The sequence below is a fragment of the Scyliorhinus canicula genome, chromosome 18 (assembly GCF_902713615.1).
Source record: "Scyliorhinus canicula chromosome 18, sScyCan1.1, whole genome shotgun sequence".
In the NCBI taxonomy this organism is placed as follows: Eukaryota; Metazoa; Chordata; class Chondrichthyes; order Carcharhiniformes; family Scyliorhinidae; genus Scyliorhinus; species Scyliorhinus canicula.
In genome coordinates this window covers 28,652,429-28,672,087 of record NC_052163.1, presented here as the reverse complement: position 1 = coordinate 28,672,087, position 19,659 = coordinate 28,652,429, and the positions used below count along the sequence as shown (strand labels likewise).

The 19,659-nt window shown below is 41.8% G+C and overlaps 1 protein-coding gene across 3 annotated transcripts in view; it reads right to left on the bottom strand.

The window, feature by feature from the left end:
- ttyh2 (tweety family member 2) overlaps positions 1-19,659 on the bottom strand; it is a 162,614-nt gene that overhangs the window by 7,287 nt on the left and 135,668 nt on the right. For all 3 annotated transcript variants that reach the window (XM_038776652.1, XM_038776653.1, XM_038776654.1), the window contains 7 exons: positions 18,887-18,956; positions 17,013-17,068; positions 16,361-16,453; positions 15,319-15,411; positions 11,930-12,072; positions 5,103-5,312; positions 4,369-4,447 (listed from right to left, as the gene is read on the bottom strand). In XM_038776652.1, coding sequence (XP_038632580.1) covers positions 4,369-4,447; positions 5,103-5,312; positions 11,930-12,072; positions 15,319-15,411; positions 16,361-16,453; positions 17,013-17,068; positions 18,887-18,956 — 744 coding nt within the window. The remainder of the gene's footprint in view (positions 1-4,368; positions 4,448-5,102; positions 5,313-11,929; positions 12,073-15,318; positions 15,412-16,360; positions 16,454-17,012; positions 17,069-18,886; positions 18,957-19,659) is intronic.

Sequence of the window (19,659 nt, the reverse complement as noted above, 5' to 3'; positions counted from 1 at the left end):
GATGAATTGCCTGCTACTTGATTGAGCCTCTTTGATCAGTTGATAGACTCATGGGCTTGGAAGCGTCATGAAGACAAGTGTCTCGAGAAAGAGATGTTGAAAACACGATATTTTGAACATCTAACACATGGTTACGGTGAGATGTGCTACCAGCGCAGCTTGTTCAATAAAATTATTGGTTACAAAACCTGGCTGGTACCAATTCTATGAAAGCAGTCACATAAACTCAAAGCTGCTCACCAGCAACATCCAAAATCCACCCGTTATACATAATATAAGACGTTTCACAATGATAGTGAAATAGTGCTTGCGCAGGACTGTTGTGACTCAGAACAGTATACATCTGACTTTGAAAACAAAAAACGGTTAAGGTAACCACTTTTAATTATAGGAACCTTCATATTTCATAATAATTTGATCAGAATCAAGATTGTTTTCCTTCTAACAGTAGTGGAGAGGAGTCCCATACGAGCTCCTTGCTCCACTGCGGGAAAAATGTCCAGAACCTACCTTAGTCCGTTCTCTACACTAACTTACTAACAATAGTTTTTGTCTGAGAATGTCAATGCACAAGGGTTTGGCACTAATGGAAAAGACAAAGAAAATAAGGAAAGAAAGTAAGAAGGCAAGCAAATAAAAATACATTTTCATGTAGTGCTCAAGGTATCTCACAGTCAATTAAGTACTTTTGAAGTGTATCCCCTGTTGAAATGAATAAAATACAGTAAAATAATTTGTACACAAGCTTTCGCAAGCAGTAATTAAATAACTGACCCGATGATCTTTTTAGGAACGTTGGTCGAGACATAAATATCGTCCATGACATGAGTCGACCTCACCTACTCTAATTTGAATAGTGTTTTTTGGATCTTTTACATTTACAAAGGGCCATATGGGGCCCAGGCTTAACATCTCATACAAACAACAGTACCTCAGATCATGCAGCACTCAATCAGTGCAGCATTGAAAATTAAATTGAGGTTATGTGATCAGGTTTCTGGCGTGGTGTATGCACCCATGGCCTTCTGATTCAGCAGCAAGTATACGCCCATTGCACCAAGACTGACACTTTAAAGTTGGTCTTGCGTCTGAAATGGTCTGTAACAGGCCATTTTGCTACTTAAATAATACTAGTATCCTGGAGTTACTGCAACAACATTGGTCCTCACTGAGTTTGTACATAAGGAATCAACACGAGAAATGGAAACGACAATTAAAAGGATAAGTAAAAGCTAAAACCATACTCAACTCTCCTGAAACTCGTGAAAAAAGCTGCAGAACCTAATTGTAATGTTAAGAATCGAGAGAACTTTCCCAAACTTGGGAAAGGGGAAAGATTAACTGTTGAGCAATCTTGATTTCACTTGTCAACGTGCGGCGAGGAAATCAAATCACGAAAAATAAGAACTCCAAGAATCAAAACAAGATTGGCCAGGTTTCTATGGTGTATGAGGACGTGGCTGAATAAGTGATTCAAATAAAAATGATGATGATCCAAAGCCATGTACAAACGTGCATGCTGAATTCAAACAATTTTGCTTCTCCTTATTAAATAGGTAGAAAACAATGAAACCAACAAATAGACAAACAATGGAACAAAAGAAGCACAGAACATCAGTTTCAAAGAATATCAAATGACAACGGGATGGAAATGAAACAAAACATGATAAAAAATACTCAAATTCACAAATGTTGAAAACTTACTGTTTTAAATCACTCTTATTTCAGCTCCAAAACTCAGTCAAAAGAAAAGATGAAATATTGGTTTTATAACCAGTAGTAATACAGCATAGCCAGTTACAATGCAGCTTTAATTTGAGCGATGGAGTATTACTCAATCTTAAAGACGAAAGATCGTTTGAAAACATCTTTAACTTACCATTAGGAAAATTCTGTTAGAAAAAAAAATCTTGCTCCAACTAAAAAGACACTTCTCAAATATGCAAAGCAGAGTTTTGTACAAAATAGAAGGACTGGGAAGCAGAACACATGTATAAGCAACTGTACAGTAAGTTCACAGTATGGGACCAATCTAGAGCTGACAATGATGCAGCCAAAATTCAGGGACCCGCGATTCAGATCCAGTTTTGCTCTCTGCCTGTGATTAAAAAGGTAGTTGACAAACTGAAGGCTGATGTGATATAAAAACAGAGAATGTTGGGAAAACCCAGCAGGTCTGGCAGTACCCGTTGAAACGTTAACTCTTGTTTCTCACTCCCCAGATGTTTTATATTTTTATTTCAGGTTTCCAGCATCTGCAGTACTTTGCTTTTACTCAAGATTGATGTGACTTTGTTACAATGGGATTCTCAGCCTTGTGGACCCTAGCAAAATGTAATTGTGCACCCTAATCCAGGCTCCAACCTTCATATGGCATACATAAGTACCCATCTAGGCTTTAAGGATGCATTTCCTCCCTCAAACTTGCAATATTCACCAAAAGGAAGGAAGGTTTAGCAATCAACTGGTTTCTAGGTCTGTGGAAACATTTTACAGCTAGTCGTTAAAGGAAATGCATGGCACTCATGGATAAATTGCATTCCGATAAATATTTCTTCCATCAGTGGATGCATCTTGCTTTCATTTTCATTTTGCCTAGTTAAGAGTAGCACATCATTGTGTTAAAGAATTATACAGCACAGAGGCAGCCACTTAGAATGTCGTGCCTGTGCTGGCTCTCCAAAAGAGTGACCGATTAGTCCCACTTACTACATCTGGATTGTTCTGGAATTCCACATTAGTGTGGCCAGGTATGTAAATTGGGTATTCACTTATTTTCTTCACTTCTTCTTACACTACCTTATACCACCACCTACCCATTCCCGCCCTCACCGGTCAAAGATCGCGCTGTGGAAAAATCATGTCAGAATGACAGGGTAACACAACACAAATCAGTGAAATGGGCCAACATATTCTAATTGGGATTAGGAAGTAGTTTGCCAATACAAATATTTAGATGAATCTATTATAATCTTTTTGAGGAAGCCTCAAAATTTAACTGAAACTCCTCAAAGTAATTGACTCCCACAACTGCAAGAAGCACCAATGACAGCTACATAGGGTAACAATACATCAACACAACAGTGCCATTTACTGGCAGAAATGTTGTATTACACGGAGGATTCCTTTGTTGAATAAACATTTGTGATGAACTTTCACTTTGAAATTATTTAATTTTGTTGTGCAATGTGTTGTTGAGCAAATCTACAAAGACAAACAAATTAAAAGTCAACTGTCAAGCATTTAATATGTCCAATTTTAAATATGAATGTTCATATTCAAAGTAAAATATGTCATTACAGGAAATCATTTCATTATCATTCCTGTGATCTAGTGCTTTGGAAGCAAAACACTTAATAACAATTGGTAGATATGCTTTATCTTTAATTATATTTTAAAATTACATGTTGCTTTCTCTACTCGTGTTTTTTAAATTCCCTCCAATGAGAGTTAACCGATGTATAAAAGGATTATCATCATGAGTTTTGCTGAAAATGCCCTGGTGATAAAGTTGCAAGCCAGCCAATACAGAAGTATAATTTTCAGGAAAAGGGAGAGGGATCTTTCCCTATCCTTAGTCTTGTTTGGAAAACAGTAATTTACCTGGTCCATGAGGTACAGATGGCTTCTGCCACCTCAACCAAATATCAAATCATTAATGCTTGAACCTGTACAGCGAGTACCAGTAGACCATTCAATCACAGACAGTACATTTTCTACTTAGGTGCACTTTCAAGGTGGGAAATTTGGAAACATGGCCTTCCCCAGTCAGGGATGTTGCTTCAATCATTGTACACCAACCCCATAACAACCTTGATAGAGACAGGCTGATCACAGCTAGGAATTGAGAGATCCGTATTCCTCAGAACTGACTTTATATTAACCCTATTGGAATTAGAGGGCCTAGTCAGAGGTGGGGGCAATTTTTGTTTGGCCATTATGATTTTATCCCTGCATCATTTAAGAGGTGAGTCAGACGTGCTGCACAATGGTGATCTGTCTGGCCATATTTGTCACTTCACCCTCCCCTATCCTCTAAACACATCTACCTGCAAGTGTATTCACTGCTGTTACTTTTCAGAACAGCCTACACAGAGTGAACTTGCTTTCGGTATGGTATTTTTATGGTCAAGCAGACCATATGCAAATCAGACTTTCACCGTTCAGTTATGTACTTGCAATTATGGACGGTAGAAAAATGTCATATTGTTTTGGAGGTACCAGTTTGTTAAGATATTATCCTGACAGTGTTATAATGGTCAGATAAACAGCCCAAAGGAGCCGGTCATCTGGACCAAAGAGGAAAAGCGAAGAAGAGAATTGTAATGTGGGTCATAAAAATGACTCTGTCGCAAATGCCCAACGTACCGAAGGTGGAGGTGAATTTCTTCCAATCAGCGGAACATTTTCGTAGCGAGGGTTTCCACCAAATAGCACGGTGTTATTCCTGTGTCAGAAAATGAAAATTAAGAACGGCAGCCACTAATTTTCACAGTTAATGTAAAAATGGCCAGTCACACTGCCACTTATGGCTCCTGGAACAAGTACTGTTTACAGAATTGTTGGATATAATCTGCTGCAATACGCACTAACCAGGTAGAAAATGTAACAGTACAAACTTTAGTCATTACAGTTTTCATCAATCAATGAGATTGATTGTGATCTCAACCTGAAATGATTAAGAATCCTCATTTTTTAAAGATATTTAATTCCCAGTATAAGATCATTCATATAGTCACACACAGCAACATTGCAGCGTTTAGAATGATCAGATCAAGTAAGTCAAACAAAACATTTCTTCACAGAAGTATTGGAAGCCAACTTCTGCTTCAGTAGACAATAGTTTTAATTTGGATTGACTGCTGTTTTATTTATTTTTTCTATCCAGTTCACTATTTGTGCATATTGAGCTATGAAATGAACTTGATACTAAAATTGCACCTTGTAACCTAACTCATGGTGGACAGGTAATCTGCTCAATTATGACAAAACACCTCACAATATAGTATTAGAATTAAGTCTGAATGTGTATTTTACCGGGTGAATGAATTGGAGCTTAGGATAATAGATACAGCCGGAGTTTGTTCTGTCACCGTACTTACATATACTCAGGCGCAGGTGCTGTGGTTGCTGTGGTTGCTGTTTGAGTGGTGGTCGTGTTTGCAGGTGGCTGGAGGCTGGTCTGACTGCCCAAACTACTGTTGTAACTACAAAAACTGCGTAGCTGGCCTCGGGTTGGGTTATGAGCTGCTATGCGACGCGCCTGAGGATTAAAAGGGTCTGCCTCGTCCATATCATCATAATCCCGATCTCTGAAACACAAAAGGAGCTCATTTAGGCCAGCAGCAGTTAAACAGCAAGATACCCAATCTGCGCAGTCGTCAATAATCAAAAAGCACAATTTCAACTTCGACCAATTCCATTGTAGGACTTTGAGAATTGTCATTTGAACCCCTTTATGGATAAGCTCCCAGTACCCAGAAATCACCCCACCCTACAGACAGTGGGATGGCATTAGTATGTGAGGAGTTGGGATACCTGGACGTGTGGAGATAAAGAATTTACTTATTTCTTAGCTCCTCGTCAACGTCACACTAGAGTCAACTATTTCTTTATACCTAGAGCAATCTTACATTTGATATCCTCCTAAACTACAGGTATAGTTGTGTTCTCTGACCATGCTCCTGTCTTCCTAGAGTTTTTACTCGAGGGCTTGCTTCCCCCCTCCCATGAAGAAAGAGTTTGAAGTTTTTTACTCTGTCAATTTCCTTTCTGATGTGACCCCATATCTTTTGTGGGAGACCCGCAAGGCTTACGTTTGGGGGTTGGTTATTTCTTATACAGTTAACAAAAGGCATTGAATGATGGAAAGCCAATGCCAGTTGGAGGCAAAATTAGCCAAAGTGGAGGAAGGGTATAGGAGGAATCCTAACAGGCAGTTAAGAGGTTAACGCAGCTCGGGTGGCTCTTGATTCCTTGCGGACCGAGAGGAATTAAAATTAGCGAAGCAAAAACTGTACGAGTTCAGGAACAAGCCGAGTAAATACTTGCCTTTTTTGACTAAGAAGAGGGCTGATTCTAGGACTAACCCCGCTGTGCGTGATTCTAGGTATAGTAGACTAAAATCAAAGACATTAATGGGGCATTTAGGGATTTTTATGCTAAACTGTATAAATTGCGCCAATCTGGAGATGAATTCACATGCAAGGAACACTTCTTCTCTTCCCTTGAGCTTCAGAGGGTCAACGATTGGTCCAAAATGCTCCTATCTCTAAAATAGAGAGGTGCCTGTGGCCACAAGGGAGTTCCTGCCAGGCAAGGCCCCTGGGCTAGATGGTTTTGGATGAGCATTTTATAGGGAATTTAAGGACCTGTTAATAGATCCGTTAATTGGTACGTAATGCCATTCATTTGAGACAGGCCTGTTACCAACAACTCTCTGAGAAGCAAATATTTGCCTGATTTTGAGAGCAGGTAAGACTCTGGAAGAACATGCTTCCTTTCGGCTAATTTCGCTTCTGAATGTCGATTTGAAATTGTTGTCTGAAGTGTTGGTGTGGCATTTAAGAGATCATTCAGGAAGTAACAGACTGGGTTCATAAAAGTTTTGAGTAGTAATGTCAGAAGGTTACTGAATGTGATCCAAGATTCCAAAAGCGGGCGTTGGGTGGGTTAATAATTTCCCTAGATGCAGAGAAAGCTTTTGATAGGGTGGAATGGAATTACTTGCTTTATATGTTTTGGAGATTTGGGCTGGGCGAGGAATATGTTGTGGATTCAGGTGTTGTATCGTAGGCCATTGTCAGCAGTGCTCACAAATAGTTATAGATGTGAGAATTTTGGCCTTCAGAGGGGGAACTAGGCAGAGCTGCCCGTTATCTCCCTTACCATTTGCATTGGGTATAGAGCCTCTGGCAGAGACTATTAGGCAGGATCCTTTGATATTTAGGCTGCACTATTGGTGGAAGCAGAATAAGATTGCGCTTTATGCTGATGATGTCCTGTTACTTGTATCAAAGTTGAACACTTCAGTTCCCACTATTATCAACGTAGCAGATAGATTTAGTACCTTCTCCGCTTACAAGACTAACTTTACAAAATCTGAGGCTATGCCGGTTGGAGGATTGAGGTAGATCACATGCCCTTGCTAAGTTCCCTTTTAAATGGTCCCCGTTTCCTTATCTGGGTGTTAGAATTGCCCCCTTTTTCAAACAACAATATGGGGCTAATTTCCTTCAATTGATTTGCCTATGAGGCGAGATCTGACTTGAATCCCTGCCAGTAGGCTGGGTAGAATTGTATTAAGACGAATGTTTTGCCTAGATTGCTATATCCCTTACAGATGTTACTAATCCTACTGTCTGCTCGGGTCTTGAAGGAGAACAATGGAATGATGAGTCCATTTTACTCAATATCAAAGCAGACCAGTCGGTATATTCTTTACAGATCTTGTTATTTTAAGGGGACTTTAGGTCGGGTGCTGCTACGTCTGAAAATTCTATAATTATTAATGCTTTAAGAGCGTAGTGAATGATCTATCAATTAGAAGGGAGATTTAAATTCACTTCCGCTCCCATCCAGGGCAGCCTGGATTCCTTACCAGGACTTATGGATATTTGGAGAGATAAGAGGCATTTGTAGACTGGGAAATATGTTCATCGGTGCTTCCTTGTCAGCCTTTGAGCAGCTTTGCCAACAATTTGACATTCCGAGACACTCCTTTTTTAAGAATCTGAAACATAGACTTCAACCTTAACAAGGCAACTTTGCGCCTGGACTTTCCTGTTTCAATGGTGGAAACAATTCTGATTTCTACAAAGTCTAAACATTTCATTAGCAAGTTTTACGATACCTTGTGTTCCAGATCCTGTGTAAATATATTGAGTAGCCTCAGAAAAAAGAGACTTGGCAACTAATACTGATAGCATATGGGATTATGCCAATAAAAATTGCAATAGTGTTATGACACCCTGGGCAAGTGCGCCATCAATTCCAGCCCCACGCGTCTTGGGAGTCAGAACACAAATGAATTAACCAATAATTCTTATAAACATTCCCCAAGCCTTTGGTCCTTAGCTGGCCCAATAATTACATTCACCAGGTTTGTAAGTAGAAACACAATTACTGCTTATTTATAACAAGAACGATGATGAATTATGCAGTAAACACAACTGGACATTGACAAGCTAACCTACTACCCCTTCAACTGTCTCACCCTCTACCCACACAAACGAGGCAGACAAACACAGAGGGGGGAAAGGGGTAAAAATAAGAAGACTGAAGGTCAAAAGATAGCTCTTTGCTTCAAATGGTGGTTGTTTAGCATGCTTTCCTCACAGCACAAGTCCTTTGTTTGCAGCCGGTAATCAGCTTCTCTGTAGGTTAGAAATGTATTCCTCTCAGTTATTCCTGGAGAGGCCCCTTTGCTTCACATCAAACTTCAGTTCATGGTTTATTTCCAGGCCTCTGACTTTTCTGGAGAGAGAGATGGTCGGTTCACATCAGGCCTTTCTGCAGAGAGAGTTGGTCAGTTCTGGACTCTGCTGGCACAGCCAGTAATGGATCTCCTGTACTTTGATTCATCCAGGTTCCCTGCCAGTTCAGAAACATAGCCTTTCTGAAGAAAACCGGAGGGGGGGGGGGGGGGGGGGGGGGGAGGGCAGCAGATCTTCCTATAGCAGCCAGGAGACAGACTCAAACCAAAAACCCAATCCTTGAAGCTCAGTGGGATAAGATCCAATCGCCACCCATTACCGGGCAGAGCACAGCCCTTTGGGCCAATTCATTGGTCACCAGCCAAATCAATCAAACAGAGTCATCATTGCTGCCAGCCAATCTCTGTCATGGATGCTGGTCCATCTGCAATCACCAATTTAAATCAGCACAGCCTTCTGGATCCTTCTGTTTGAATTAAACGCACAGGCTGCCTTAAAGATACAGGTCCATTAAACACCCATGGATCAAAAATGTAACGGTAAAAATAAAAGAAAGTGGAAACAAAAACAGGAAGGACCCTTGCAATAGAATGAAGGTGACTCAGTTCAAAATACTGCACTACTTGCATAGTACACCAAGTTCTCTTTTAAATTTAGAGTAACCAATTACTTTTTTTCCAATTAAGGGGCAATTTAGCGTGGTCAATCTACCTAACCTGCACATCTTTGGGTTGTGGGGGTGAAACCCATGTAGACACGGGGAGAATGTGCAAACTCCACACAGACAGTGACCTGGGGCCGGGATCAAACCCAGGTCCTCAACGGCGTAGGCAGCAGTGCTAACCACTGCACCACCGTGCCGCCCTTTCACACCAAGTTTTTAACACAGGTTGTACCCTGCTATATCCCCGATGTTCCTAAAGTGCCTGTAGCCGAGGGGGATTGTATACACTGCTATGGACTTGTGACAATATTCAATCCAATTGGTCTGGTGTGTTAAACAGCTTGAGAGAATATTTGGCAGCCTCTTTGAATTTGATACCTTGTTCCTAATTCTGGGTTTTCCAAATAGGATAATTATTGACGTTAATGAAAAGAGGCTGTACAATATCCTAACTATGCAGCTCAGAAAAATCTCCTCTGCTCCTGGATCCGTGACAAGAATCTTTCAATTCGAAATTGGCATAAAATAGTCATAGAGTGTAGTCCTATGGAATTCTTGGCCCTTGTACTCCGTTCTAGGTCTGATACTTTCCGTAAAGCTCCACTTTGCCTGACCTGCTCCTGTAAGGTTTGCCATGAGCTATATTGCAAGTCGCGATCTCACTCTACATAAAGGTGTGCATCGTGATATGTTATCCTATCATGTTCATATGGTCTTATACTCTCTTTCCCCCCCACCCCCCGCCGCCATTTTCTGATCGATCAGTCTATAAATGGAGGCACTAGTTCTTAAGGGCCGTATCAGATTAATTTTGAAGATTTGTTGTATTGTCAGTAAAATTTATAAAACTTATAAACTATTGTCACCTGCTTCTCCTGTAGCAATGTAATACCCGAGAACAGTTTTAATAGATTTTCCTATTAAAATAGGGGGGCCTCACGGTAGCATGGTGGTTAGCATCAATGCTTCACAGCTCCAGGGTCCCAGGTTCGATTCCCGGCTGGGTCACTGTCTGTGTGGAGTCTGCACGTCCTCCCCGTGTGTGCGTGGGTTTCCTCCGGGTGCTCCGGTTTCCTCCCACAGTCCAAAAGATGTGCGGGTTAGGTGGATTGGCCATGCTAAATTGCCCGTAGTGTAAGGTTAATGGGGGGATTGTTGGGTTACGGGTATACGGGTTACGTGGGTTTAAGTAGGGTGATCATTGCTCGGCACAACATCGAGGGCCGAAGGGCCTGTTCTGTGCTGTACTGTTCTATGTTCTATGTCCTCACATGTTACCGGTACAATTAAGCTGCAGTAAGGTAACTGGAAATATTCAACACAAGGCTGACCACAATCCACTGACTCTTTAGTTCAGAGGATGGGTGGAGATGTTTATTATGTAAGGTTGACTGAAAGATGTTCATGATTTAGTTTGTGGGTTATCTAGTCAGCTCATCTCAGATTGCTCACCGTTTTCTTGTTAAGAGTTCAGTCAGCGTGCAACGTGCAGTATTGGGTTCCACATGATCAGGAAGGATACTGAGGTTTTAGAGAGGGTGCAATGCATATTAATGAAGGCGCAGACTACAAATTTGAAAATTTAAAAAAAATAGACCTTTCCATTAAGCAGTGCTAATTGTGCAGTGATATGACACTAGTGTTGAAAATGATCAAAGAATGGGGATGGGAGAGGTAATAGTAATTATAATAATAATAATAATAATAACTTATTGTCACAATTAGGCTTCAATGAAGTTACTGTGAAAAGCCCCTAGTCGCCACATTCCGCCGCCTGTTCGGGGAGGCCGGTACGGGAATTGAACCTGCGCTGCTGGCCTTGTTCTGCATTACAAGCCAGCTGTTTAGCCCACTGTGCTAAACCAGCCCCTTTGGAGTGAAGAAGCAGACTGTTTCCAGTAGTTTCAGGGGTTAGGGCATGAGCTATAATCCAAAGGTTTACATGGAAAAGATGTAATCTTTAATAATCTTTACTGTCACATGTAGACTTACATTATCACTGCAATGAAGTTACTGTGAAAAGCCCCTAGTTGCCACATTCCGGGGTCTGTTCGGTACACAGAGGGAGAATTCCGAATGTAGAATTCACCTAGCAAGCACGTCTTTCGGGACTTGTAGGAGGAAAGCGGAGCACCCGGGTGAAACCCACGCAGACACAGGGATAACATGCAGACTCTGCACAGGCAGTGACCCAAGCCAGGAATCAAACCTGGGACCCTGGTGCTGTGATGCAACAGTGCTAACCACTGTGCTCCCATGCTGCCCAGAAAGCAAGCAAATCGTTTCTATGTAGAACTTTAAGGCTGTGGAATTCACTTCCATGGATCGTGGTTGAAACAGAAATTATGTCATCCTTGAAGATTCAGTTGGGTACTTCAATTTTTTAAAAATTATTGGAAATTACACCATGAAACCAGACCGTTTGGCCCAACCAGATCCTGCTCGTGTTTTTCCTCCAGGCAAGCAGTAGTCGTAATCCCACGTACCTATTCAGTTTGCAAATCCCTTTATTCTCTTCTTCAACCACTTATCTCAGCTACATTTAAATTCCATGGTCTCTATTTTAGTCATTAACTCAGTGAGGTAGGTCGGCCATTCTGCTGCCTCATAACTGCGTACAAAGGATTTTGTTCGCACACTATCTTGAATCTTTTTCCTGTGGTCTAGATGCCTCAGTCATTTGAAACAGGTATCAACTGACTCTGACCCCATTATTCAACATTTCAAATATTTCTATCAACTCACTTTAAACCTAATTTCTTCTTTATAGTAAGCATTGTGACGACAATCTCCAAAACTAGTACATGGCACATGGTGCTGAGGCACTTACCTGATTGCTAAGTGATTGCAGGCACGAGATATTGCACATATCATGGCACAGAATGCAACTGCAGCTAGAATCGAAAAGAGTGAAAGGTAGAGTAACCCCTCAACCCCATCGTAACACACACCAATCAGGGCATCCAGATAATCCTGTAGATAAATGAGAAGTTAGGAGATGTAATGCTGTACAGATGTAGTGCTATGTTACTGGATCAGAGATATCCAAGGACATACAAATTCGTAACCTTAATTATTGTAACGATGCATGCTCACAAACCTCTTTAGAAACACGAAAGGTATTTATTAATAAGAAAAACTGCACAGAGGCCAGCAGTCCCTGGCTTCCCTGGAGCAGTCCACCGGTTGGGCTGGTCCCTCCATGTCTTCTAGACATCTTCTGTACAAAGAGAGGACTCTACTCCCTGGGGGTAATAACCCACTCTCGGAGCCAATTGCTCCTCAAGACAGGTGACCCTGTTCCGCTGTGTTGCCACCGAAAAGGGACAATCACCACATCCTTCCCCCTTTAACTCCTTTATACAATCTTCAGTAACTAAGTTACTCAGTCCTGAACTCTATTACACACGAGTTTAGCCATTGTAAATGGAGTCTTTGAGAGGTTTTTCTGTTTCTTGTAGATCCACATCTTTTCCACTGACCATTTAATCATATTGGTTCTCGTGCTTTTCCATTCACATGACCATTTCAGCAATCTTGTTCTGGCACATAAACTCAGTTTCTTTCTCTGTCTGAATTGCAGATTCCCCTCTCAATTTTAAAATTTTTTACCACTTCGGTTATATTCTCATTGTCAAATTTCCTTCTTCAAGTTCAAATTCAAACAATTCAATTCTTCATTGGACTTGTTCTTATTTTCTAGTTGATTTTCATGGAGTTTAGCTTATTCTGCATTGTCTCATTAAGTTCTCGTTCTTAACTTCATTTTGTCAATTTTTGCAACATTTTTCATCTTGTGGTTTTAATCTCTTCTCTAGAGCTTTAATTATTTTTGCTGATTCCTTTTTATGTTCAACAGCTCCTCGTTTCTTTTGAAGTTTTTAATTTCTGCATTTCCTCCAAGGGAAATCAATCATGTTTTCTGGACCTATGCATTTCACAAATGGAATATTCATTTCTACTTGTCTTAATTTCAGCTAAACCCTTTTTAGCTTCACTAAACAGTCAGGTCTGTCTCTGACAAAGTGCTGACTTGTTTCCATTCTCCAATTCTCTCCTTGCCCTTTATTTGGTCATAGAATCATAGAATTTACAGTGTAGAAGGAGGCCATTCACCCCATCGAGTCTGCACCTGCCCTTCCAAAGAACACCCTACCTAAGCCACACCTCCACCTATCCCCATAACTCAGTAACACCACCTAACCTTTTTTTTTGGACACCAAGGGCAATTTAGCATGGCCAATCCACCTAACCCACACGTCTTTGGATTGTGGGAGGAAATCGGGGCACCTGGAGGAAACCCACGCAGACACAGGGAGAAAGTGCAGACTCCACACAGACAGTGACCCAAGCCTGAGAATTGAGCCTGGGACCCTGGAGCTGTGAAGCAACTGTGCTAACCACTGTGCTACCATGCCTTCTGGAGGCTTTCATCGGTGCAGTCCTTTTGGAGTCTTTCATTTCCCTCCTCCTGGGTTTTCCAGTGCATCTTCTAATGCATGCCCTATTCATAACTTCAATGTGAACTACACTCAGTATATAATTGCCTGGAACTGCCTTTCCTTTTAAAAACGGACATTGAAAAGTTGCTAAGATGGCTGAAGATCAGGGGCGGGGGGTCCCAGTGGGATGGAGTGGCGTGAACCACTCCGGCGTCGGGCCGCCCCAAAGGTGCGGACGTCTCCGCACCTTTAGGGGCCAAGCCCTAACCTTGAGGGGCTAGGCCTGCACCAGAGTGGTTGGCGCCCCGCCGGCCGGCTGGAACGGCCTTTGGCGCCATGCCAGCCGGGACCGAAGGGACTTCGCCGGCCGGCGGAAGTCCGCACATGCGCCGGTGCGTCAGCGGCTGCTGACGTCATCCCCACGCAAGCACAGGGGAGGGGGTCACTTCTGCCTCCGCCATCGTGAAGACTATGGCGAACGCGAAAGGAAAAGAGTGCCCCCACAGCACAGGCCCGCCAATTGGTGGGCCCCGAGCGCGGGCCAGGCCACCGTGGGGGCACCCCCCGGGGCCAGATTGCCCCGCGCCCCCCCCAGGACCCCGGAGCCCGCCCGCGCGGCTTGGTCCTGCCGATAAGGTAGGTGGTTTGATTCACGCCAGCGGGACCGGCATGACAGCAGCGGGACTTATGCCCATTGCAGGCCGGAGAATTGCGGGGGGGCCCGCCAACAGGCACAAGCAATTCCCGCCCCTGCCGAATCTCTGGTGCTGGAGACTTCGGTAAATGGCGAGGCGGGATTCACGCAGGCCCCCGGCTATTCTCCGACCCGGTGGGGTGTCGGAGAATCCTGCCCCAGGTGCTGTTGTAATTTCTGCAGAGAACCAGAACTACCTCAAATCTCCGGAAAGTTCCTAGTTTAATGACCATGGGTGGGTTGCCCCTTAAACGGATATACCAAGACAAAATCATTTGTGGAATCAGATCTTCTATGGTTTGTGGACCTACCTACCTGAAAATGAAAATAACTTAGAGAGGCCGGGACATCATAAATAGGTACGAATGGTCACCATCCTTCCCCACATTGTGACAATAGTTTCTAACTTCAAATAAGTTTGGGTGAACAATAGAACTATCGATTATATGGTTACATGACCAAAGCCAACCACAAATAATATATTACCACAAGAACCAGAGAGAAACCACGCAGTCTGAAAACAACACAGCCAGAAATAACAGAAGCAGCAAAGACGGCAACAATGCCGGAGGTAATCCTCCTTCAGGGTGAAGATGACAGCATCATAAGGTCACCAAGCCTGTTCCCTTTCAAGTCTAACAGCGCAGAAAACCGTTCTGCGAAAAGACCGCAAACAACTAATTTTGAGACCTGCTGGAAATCCAACTCTTTATGGGAATCCTGCAACAACTTTGATAAATGGTTATTTAATTCTCCTAGCTGCACTTGAGTGAAAGAATAACTTCTTCTTCACCAGGCCTGCACAGAGATGAGCCAATCACATAACTTACAAACTATTATCTTGTTTGTAACTTGTACTAGTGCACTATCCTCTCTCTTTCCAGAGCGAGAGAGAGCAAATGAGAGTGCGGCGCAAAATATTTTTTATTCCTCGCAGCCAATCAGGAGCTGACATTCATTAACCAAATTAGGACACAGCAGTATTCCCCATAGGCAAGAGGTAGCAAATAGAGTATAGAAAAATAAAAACATAAATTGTTTAAAACAAACAAAAGGTATCACTTTGCATCTTTAACAAGTCACCTTGTGGAGTCCTCGGCAGTCGAGCATTGCTGTGAGCTGGTGCAAATTGGATTCAGATCTATTTAGCAGCATCTGTATCCCAAGAAGGTCCTTCTGTGAAAATAGAAGACATTTTTGTACAAAAACATGTTCAGTCACACAAATATCGTGTTAGTCCCAATCAGAAATATCAGAAATAGCATGGAATCACCCACTGGCTCAATGAGTTAATTAAGGGAATAGACAATTTATGCTGCAATTGAGGGAGATCTCGGTTCACTTGCAATCAAAGCAATTAGCTTATTTCAGCTAAGAAGCAGCACGAGTCATAATAATGGTGTAGTAGAGAAGTAGATCTTAAGCAGGCTCCAGAGATAACAGTGCAGACGCAGGACAAGAAGCCACTGTGGGAAATGTTCTGGCTATGATTGGACAGTAAGAGTGGAACAGGCTGAAAATGTTCGCGTATGATGGCGTGGTTGGCTTCAGCAAAAACTGCAGAGACGGAGAAGGGATAATGTACCATTAGTCACTGTCAATGAGGATGCCACCAGTAACCTTGGTTCGGACCACTGCATTGTTGTGAGAGGGGATAAAATCTGATCGGATAGCCTGGAACAGGGTGTTATGGTAAAACTAAATGAAGTTGCGAGATGACAACATGTTCAAGGATTCAATAACAGTAAGAATTCCTCCAGTGCAGAAAGAGGCCATTTGGCCCGTCGAGAATGCACCGACTCTGAAAAGCACCCCAACTAGGCCCACTCCCCCACCCTAGCCCCGTAGCCCCACCTAACCTGCACATCCCTAGGCATTAAGGGGTAATTTAGCACAGCCAATCCACCTAACCTGCACATCTTTGGACTGTGGGAGGAAACCAGAGCACCCAGAGGAAACCCACGCAGACACGGGGAGAAAAAGCAAACTCCACACAGACAGGCACTCAAAGGCTGGAATTGAACCCAGGTCCCTGGTGCTATGAGATAGCAGTGCTAATAACTGCTAACCAGTGTAAAACTGAGGCACCAAACAAAGGCTTTGTAAACAGAAATGTTATTCCTACCTTTGCCATTGGGAATATTGGCACTGCAATATGCATTAATCCTTGGATCTGCAGTTCCATGGTAGTCAGAGATCGCTGGAAAACTGATAGAATCTACAGAGGAAGAAATAAATATTGCAATCTTATTCACACAATATGTTGCACTGAGAATGCAATAATCAAATACTTCCTGCTTTCAGTTTCCATGTGAATTACTTAGCTAATAATAATAATAGAAACAAATCCTCCTTTCCAAAAAAAAAAATCAAGCTTCAAATTGAACAGAGACAAACAGCAGTTCACAGGAAAAGGCCTTCGGGCCCATCCAGCCAGTCCCACATAATCCAGTCTGTCCCACTTCCACTTTCCACCCCTATCTGAAAAGCATTTCTTTACCTCATTAATTCAAATCCATGCAAATGAAACTACCAGCAGCACAGAAGTTTTCAACATCTTTAACCCATTGCATCTATGCCAGCCTGCTCAAAGACCTGGCTAGTTATGTCCCATCCTCCATCCCTTCTTCTTTTTCAAATATATTGACACATATAATAAATAACTCAGCCTGCACTTGTATTGTTGGAATAGAGAGTTCAACCACTTAATTTCACACAACATTATTTAGTCAATCGACCTACTTCCAAAAATCGGGGCAGTATAAAATATTGCATACCTGTTGAAAAGGGTTGCTTATACTGTGGCTGCAGTACAGGTAGTAATGTACCACCTCTGTAAGAGGAACAAATAAATGTCAGTTAGAATAACTCTCTGAGGCCAACTGCGAAACAACATGAACTAAGAAGTGAAACTATGTATATGTGCATACATCTTACAGGACAGCTCTTTTGAAGTCAGTTTCTTGATGTGAGGTAGACTAAATTTGAAAATTATAACTTCAGTTGATGGATGAATTATTTGGATTTAACTATTTTTGGTTTTTAAAAAAAAGACAGGAGAATGTGCTCAATGGTTTGTGCCAACATCACCATTATTCTGTTGTAGTTTTGTTTCTTTCCAATGCACATTTAACATAAGGGAGGCAGTGGTGTAGTGGTATTGTCAGTGAACTAATACTCCAGTGACCCAGGGTAATACTCTGGAGGACCCAGATTTGAGTCCCACCATGGCAGACGGTGATATTTGAGTTTAACAAAAATCTGGAATTAAAAGTCTAATGATGACTGTTGATTGTCGTTAAAAAAAAACCCACATGGTGCACTGGAAATCTGCTGTCCTTACCTTACCAGATCCACGGCAATATAGTTGACTCTTAATTTCCCTCAGGAATGGGCAATAAATGCTGGCACAGCCAGTGCGCCCACATCCCATGAATGAATAAAATTAATTGAGATGATTTGGGTGCAATTATCCAAATTATAGAGAGAACAAAGACACAGATAGATTAGTATATCGGGCAGATAAATAAATATATAAAATTTGAGACAGAATAAGAAGAAATTTACTTAAAGAAAAAACCTTCAAAAGAGTAGAGCTGCAAAAAAAAAAAAACAATTTGGGCAAATCAAATACAAAAATTTTGCAACTTGTTGAAGCTGTTGAAAATGAAATGAAATGAAATGAAAATCGCTTATTGTCACGAGTAGGCTTCAATGAAGTTACTGTGAAAAGCCCCTAGTCGCCACATTCCGGCGCCTGTTCGGGGAGGCTGGTACGGGAATCGAACCGTGCTGCTGGCCTGCTTTCAAAGCCAGTGATTTAGCTCTGTGCTAAACAGCCCCTCCAGATTCCTAATGTTTTATACAGAGTGGGAGAGAGTACAAAAGCAAATAGGTGTTAATCTTACACAAATTATTAGATTGGCCACATGTAAAATATCATGTTCAATTTTGGGAATCTTACTTCGGGAAAGACAGCCAGGCTAGGTCATGGACAGGATACGGAAAGATTCACAGAGATGATATGGAGAGGAGAGAAAGATTCACAGAGATGATATGGAGAGGAGAGAGATTTTAATTTGGGCGGGAAAACTGTGGCTCATTTCACTAGAACAGGAAAAAGTTAACATCTAATCAATATTATCAAAATCATGAAAGGTTTTGATAAAAGTGAATCTATAAATAAAGGGCATAGATTACCACCAAAAGGTGAAATAATATATGCATTTAAAAATCGCAGGAGGTTGTGAGACATGAAGTGTCTGAACAAAAACAGTGACGGTTGCAGAGTTTCAAAGCTCTTAAAAAGAGAAGCAGCTAAGTATTTGTAAAATTATTTTCAAAAAGTAAAAGATATTGGAAATGGGAATAGGTTCTCTCAAAATTCTGGAAAAAGGCATAGTAAGCCTCACTTCTGTGCTGGGAATTTCTGTAATTCTATGTACATGGCAGAAGCAGCCAGGGCTCTGTCAGCACCCACAGATGAAAAGCTATCACTTACTGTCTGGAGTCACATAAAAATGACTGGCTACTCCGGCAAAGTGGTTAGAAAACCACTGATCCATAGAACTGTATGTCCGTGTTCATTACCGACTTTGAGGGAAAGGAGAAGTGAAAGATGTCTTTTTGCTGGGAGAGTGTGGAAGGTTACCTGAGGTTATTTTATCATGCGTCATGTTCATGATGAATTTGTCTGGAGCCACACAGAAATCACTGATCCCCTGAAATATATAAAAGATGGACAATTTGTAATGACAGAAAACAAAGACAGTTCTAATAAGCTGATGTCAGAAAAAAATTGAAAAGGAAGAAATATAATCCAAGTAAGTTGGAGTAACATCGAAATAGTACAGATGCTTGAAAAATATGTAGTAAAACTGCTTCTGTGGCTCTGTAGTTTACAATGCAACTTACAAAGATTTCTACATCATAAATTGTAGACAAAAAGAAAATCAGTATTTTTGGTGCATTTATTTACAATTTTCAGGGACCAAAACACTTTTGCAAGATTCTGTCTTCTTCTCCATACGACTCGTTTATCAATAAAATCAGCATTGCTTATGAACGACTCAAGATGTTTCTGTCAAGGCTGGGTCAAGATTGATGTCGAATGCTGCGCTACTTCACAATCAATCAATTATTTTGAAGTGCACAGTCAGGAAACACAAGGTTTCTTTCTTCTTTCACAAACAGCAAATGAGGGGAATAAGCATTGTGGTGCTAACTGATGGAGATAGGTTGGCCAAGATACTGGGGGAATTTACTGGGATCATTTACATTCAGCTGAACAGGTTCAACAAAGCTGAAGTTCAACCAGCCCCTTTGGCCACTCTTGAAAATTGCACACCGTTGCCACCAATTCTGTTATTCTTCCCAGCTGCCCTCAGGCTGAAACAGGCAGCCAGACTCCCATTCAACCCTGAG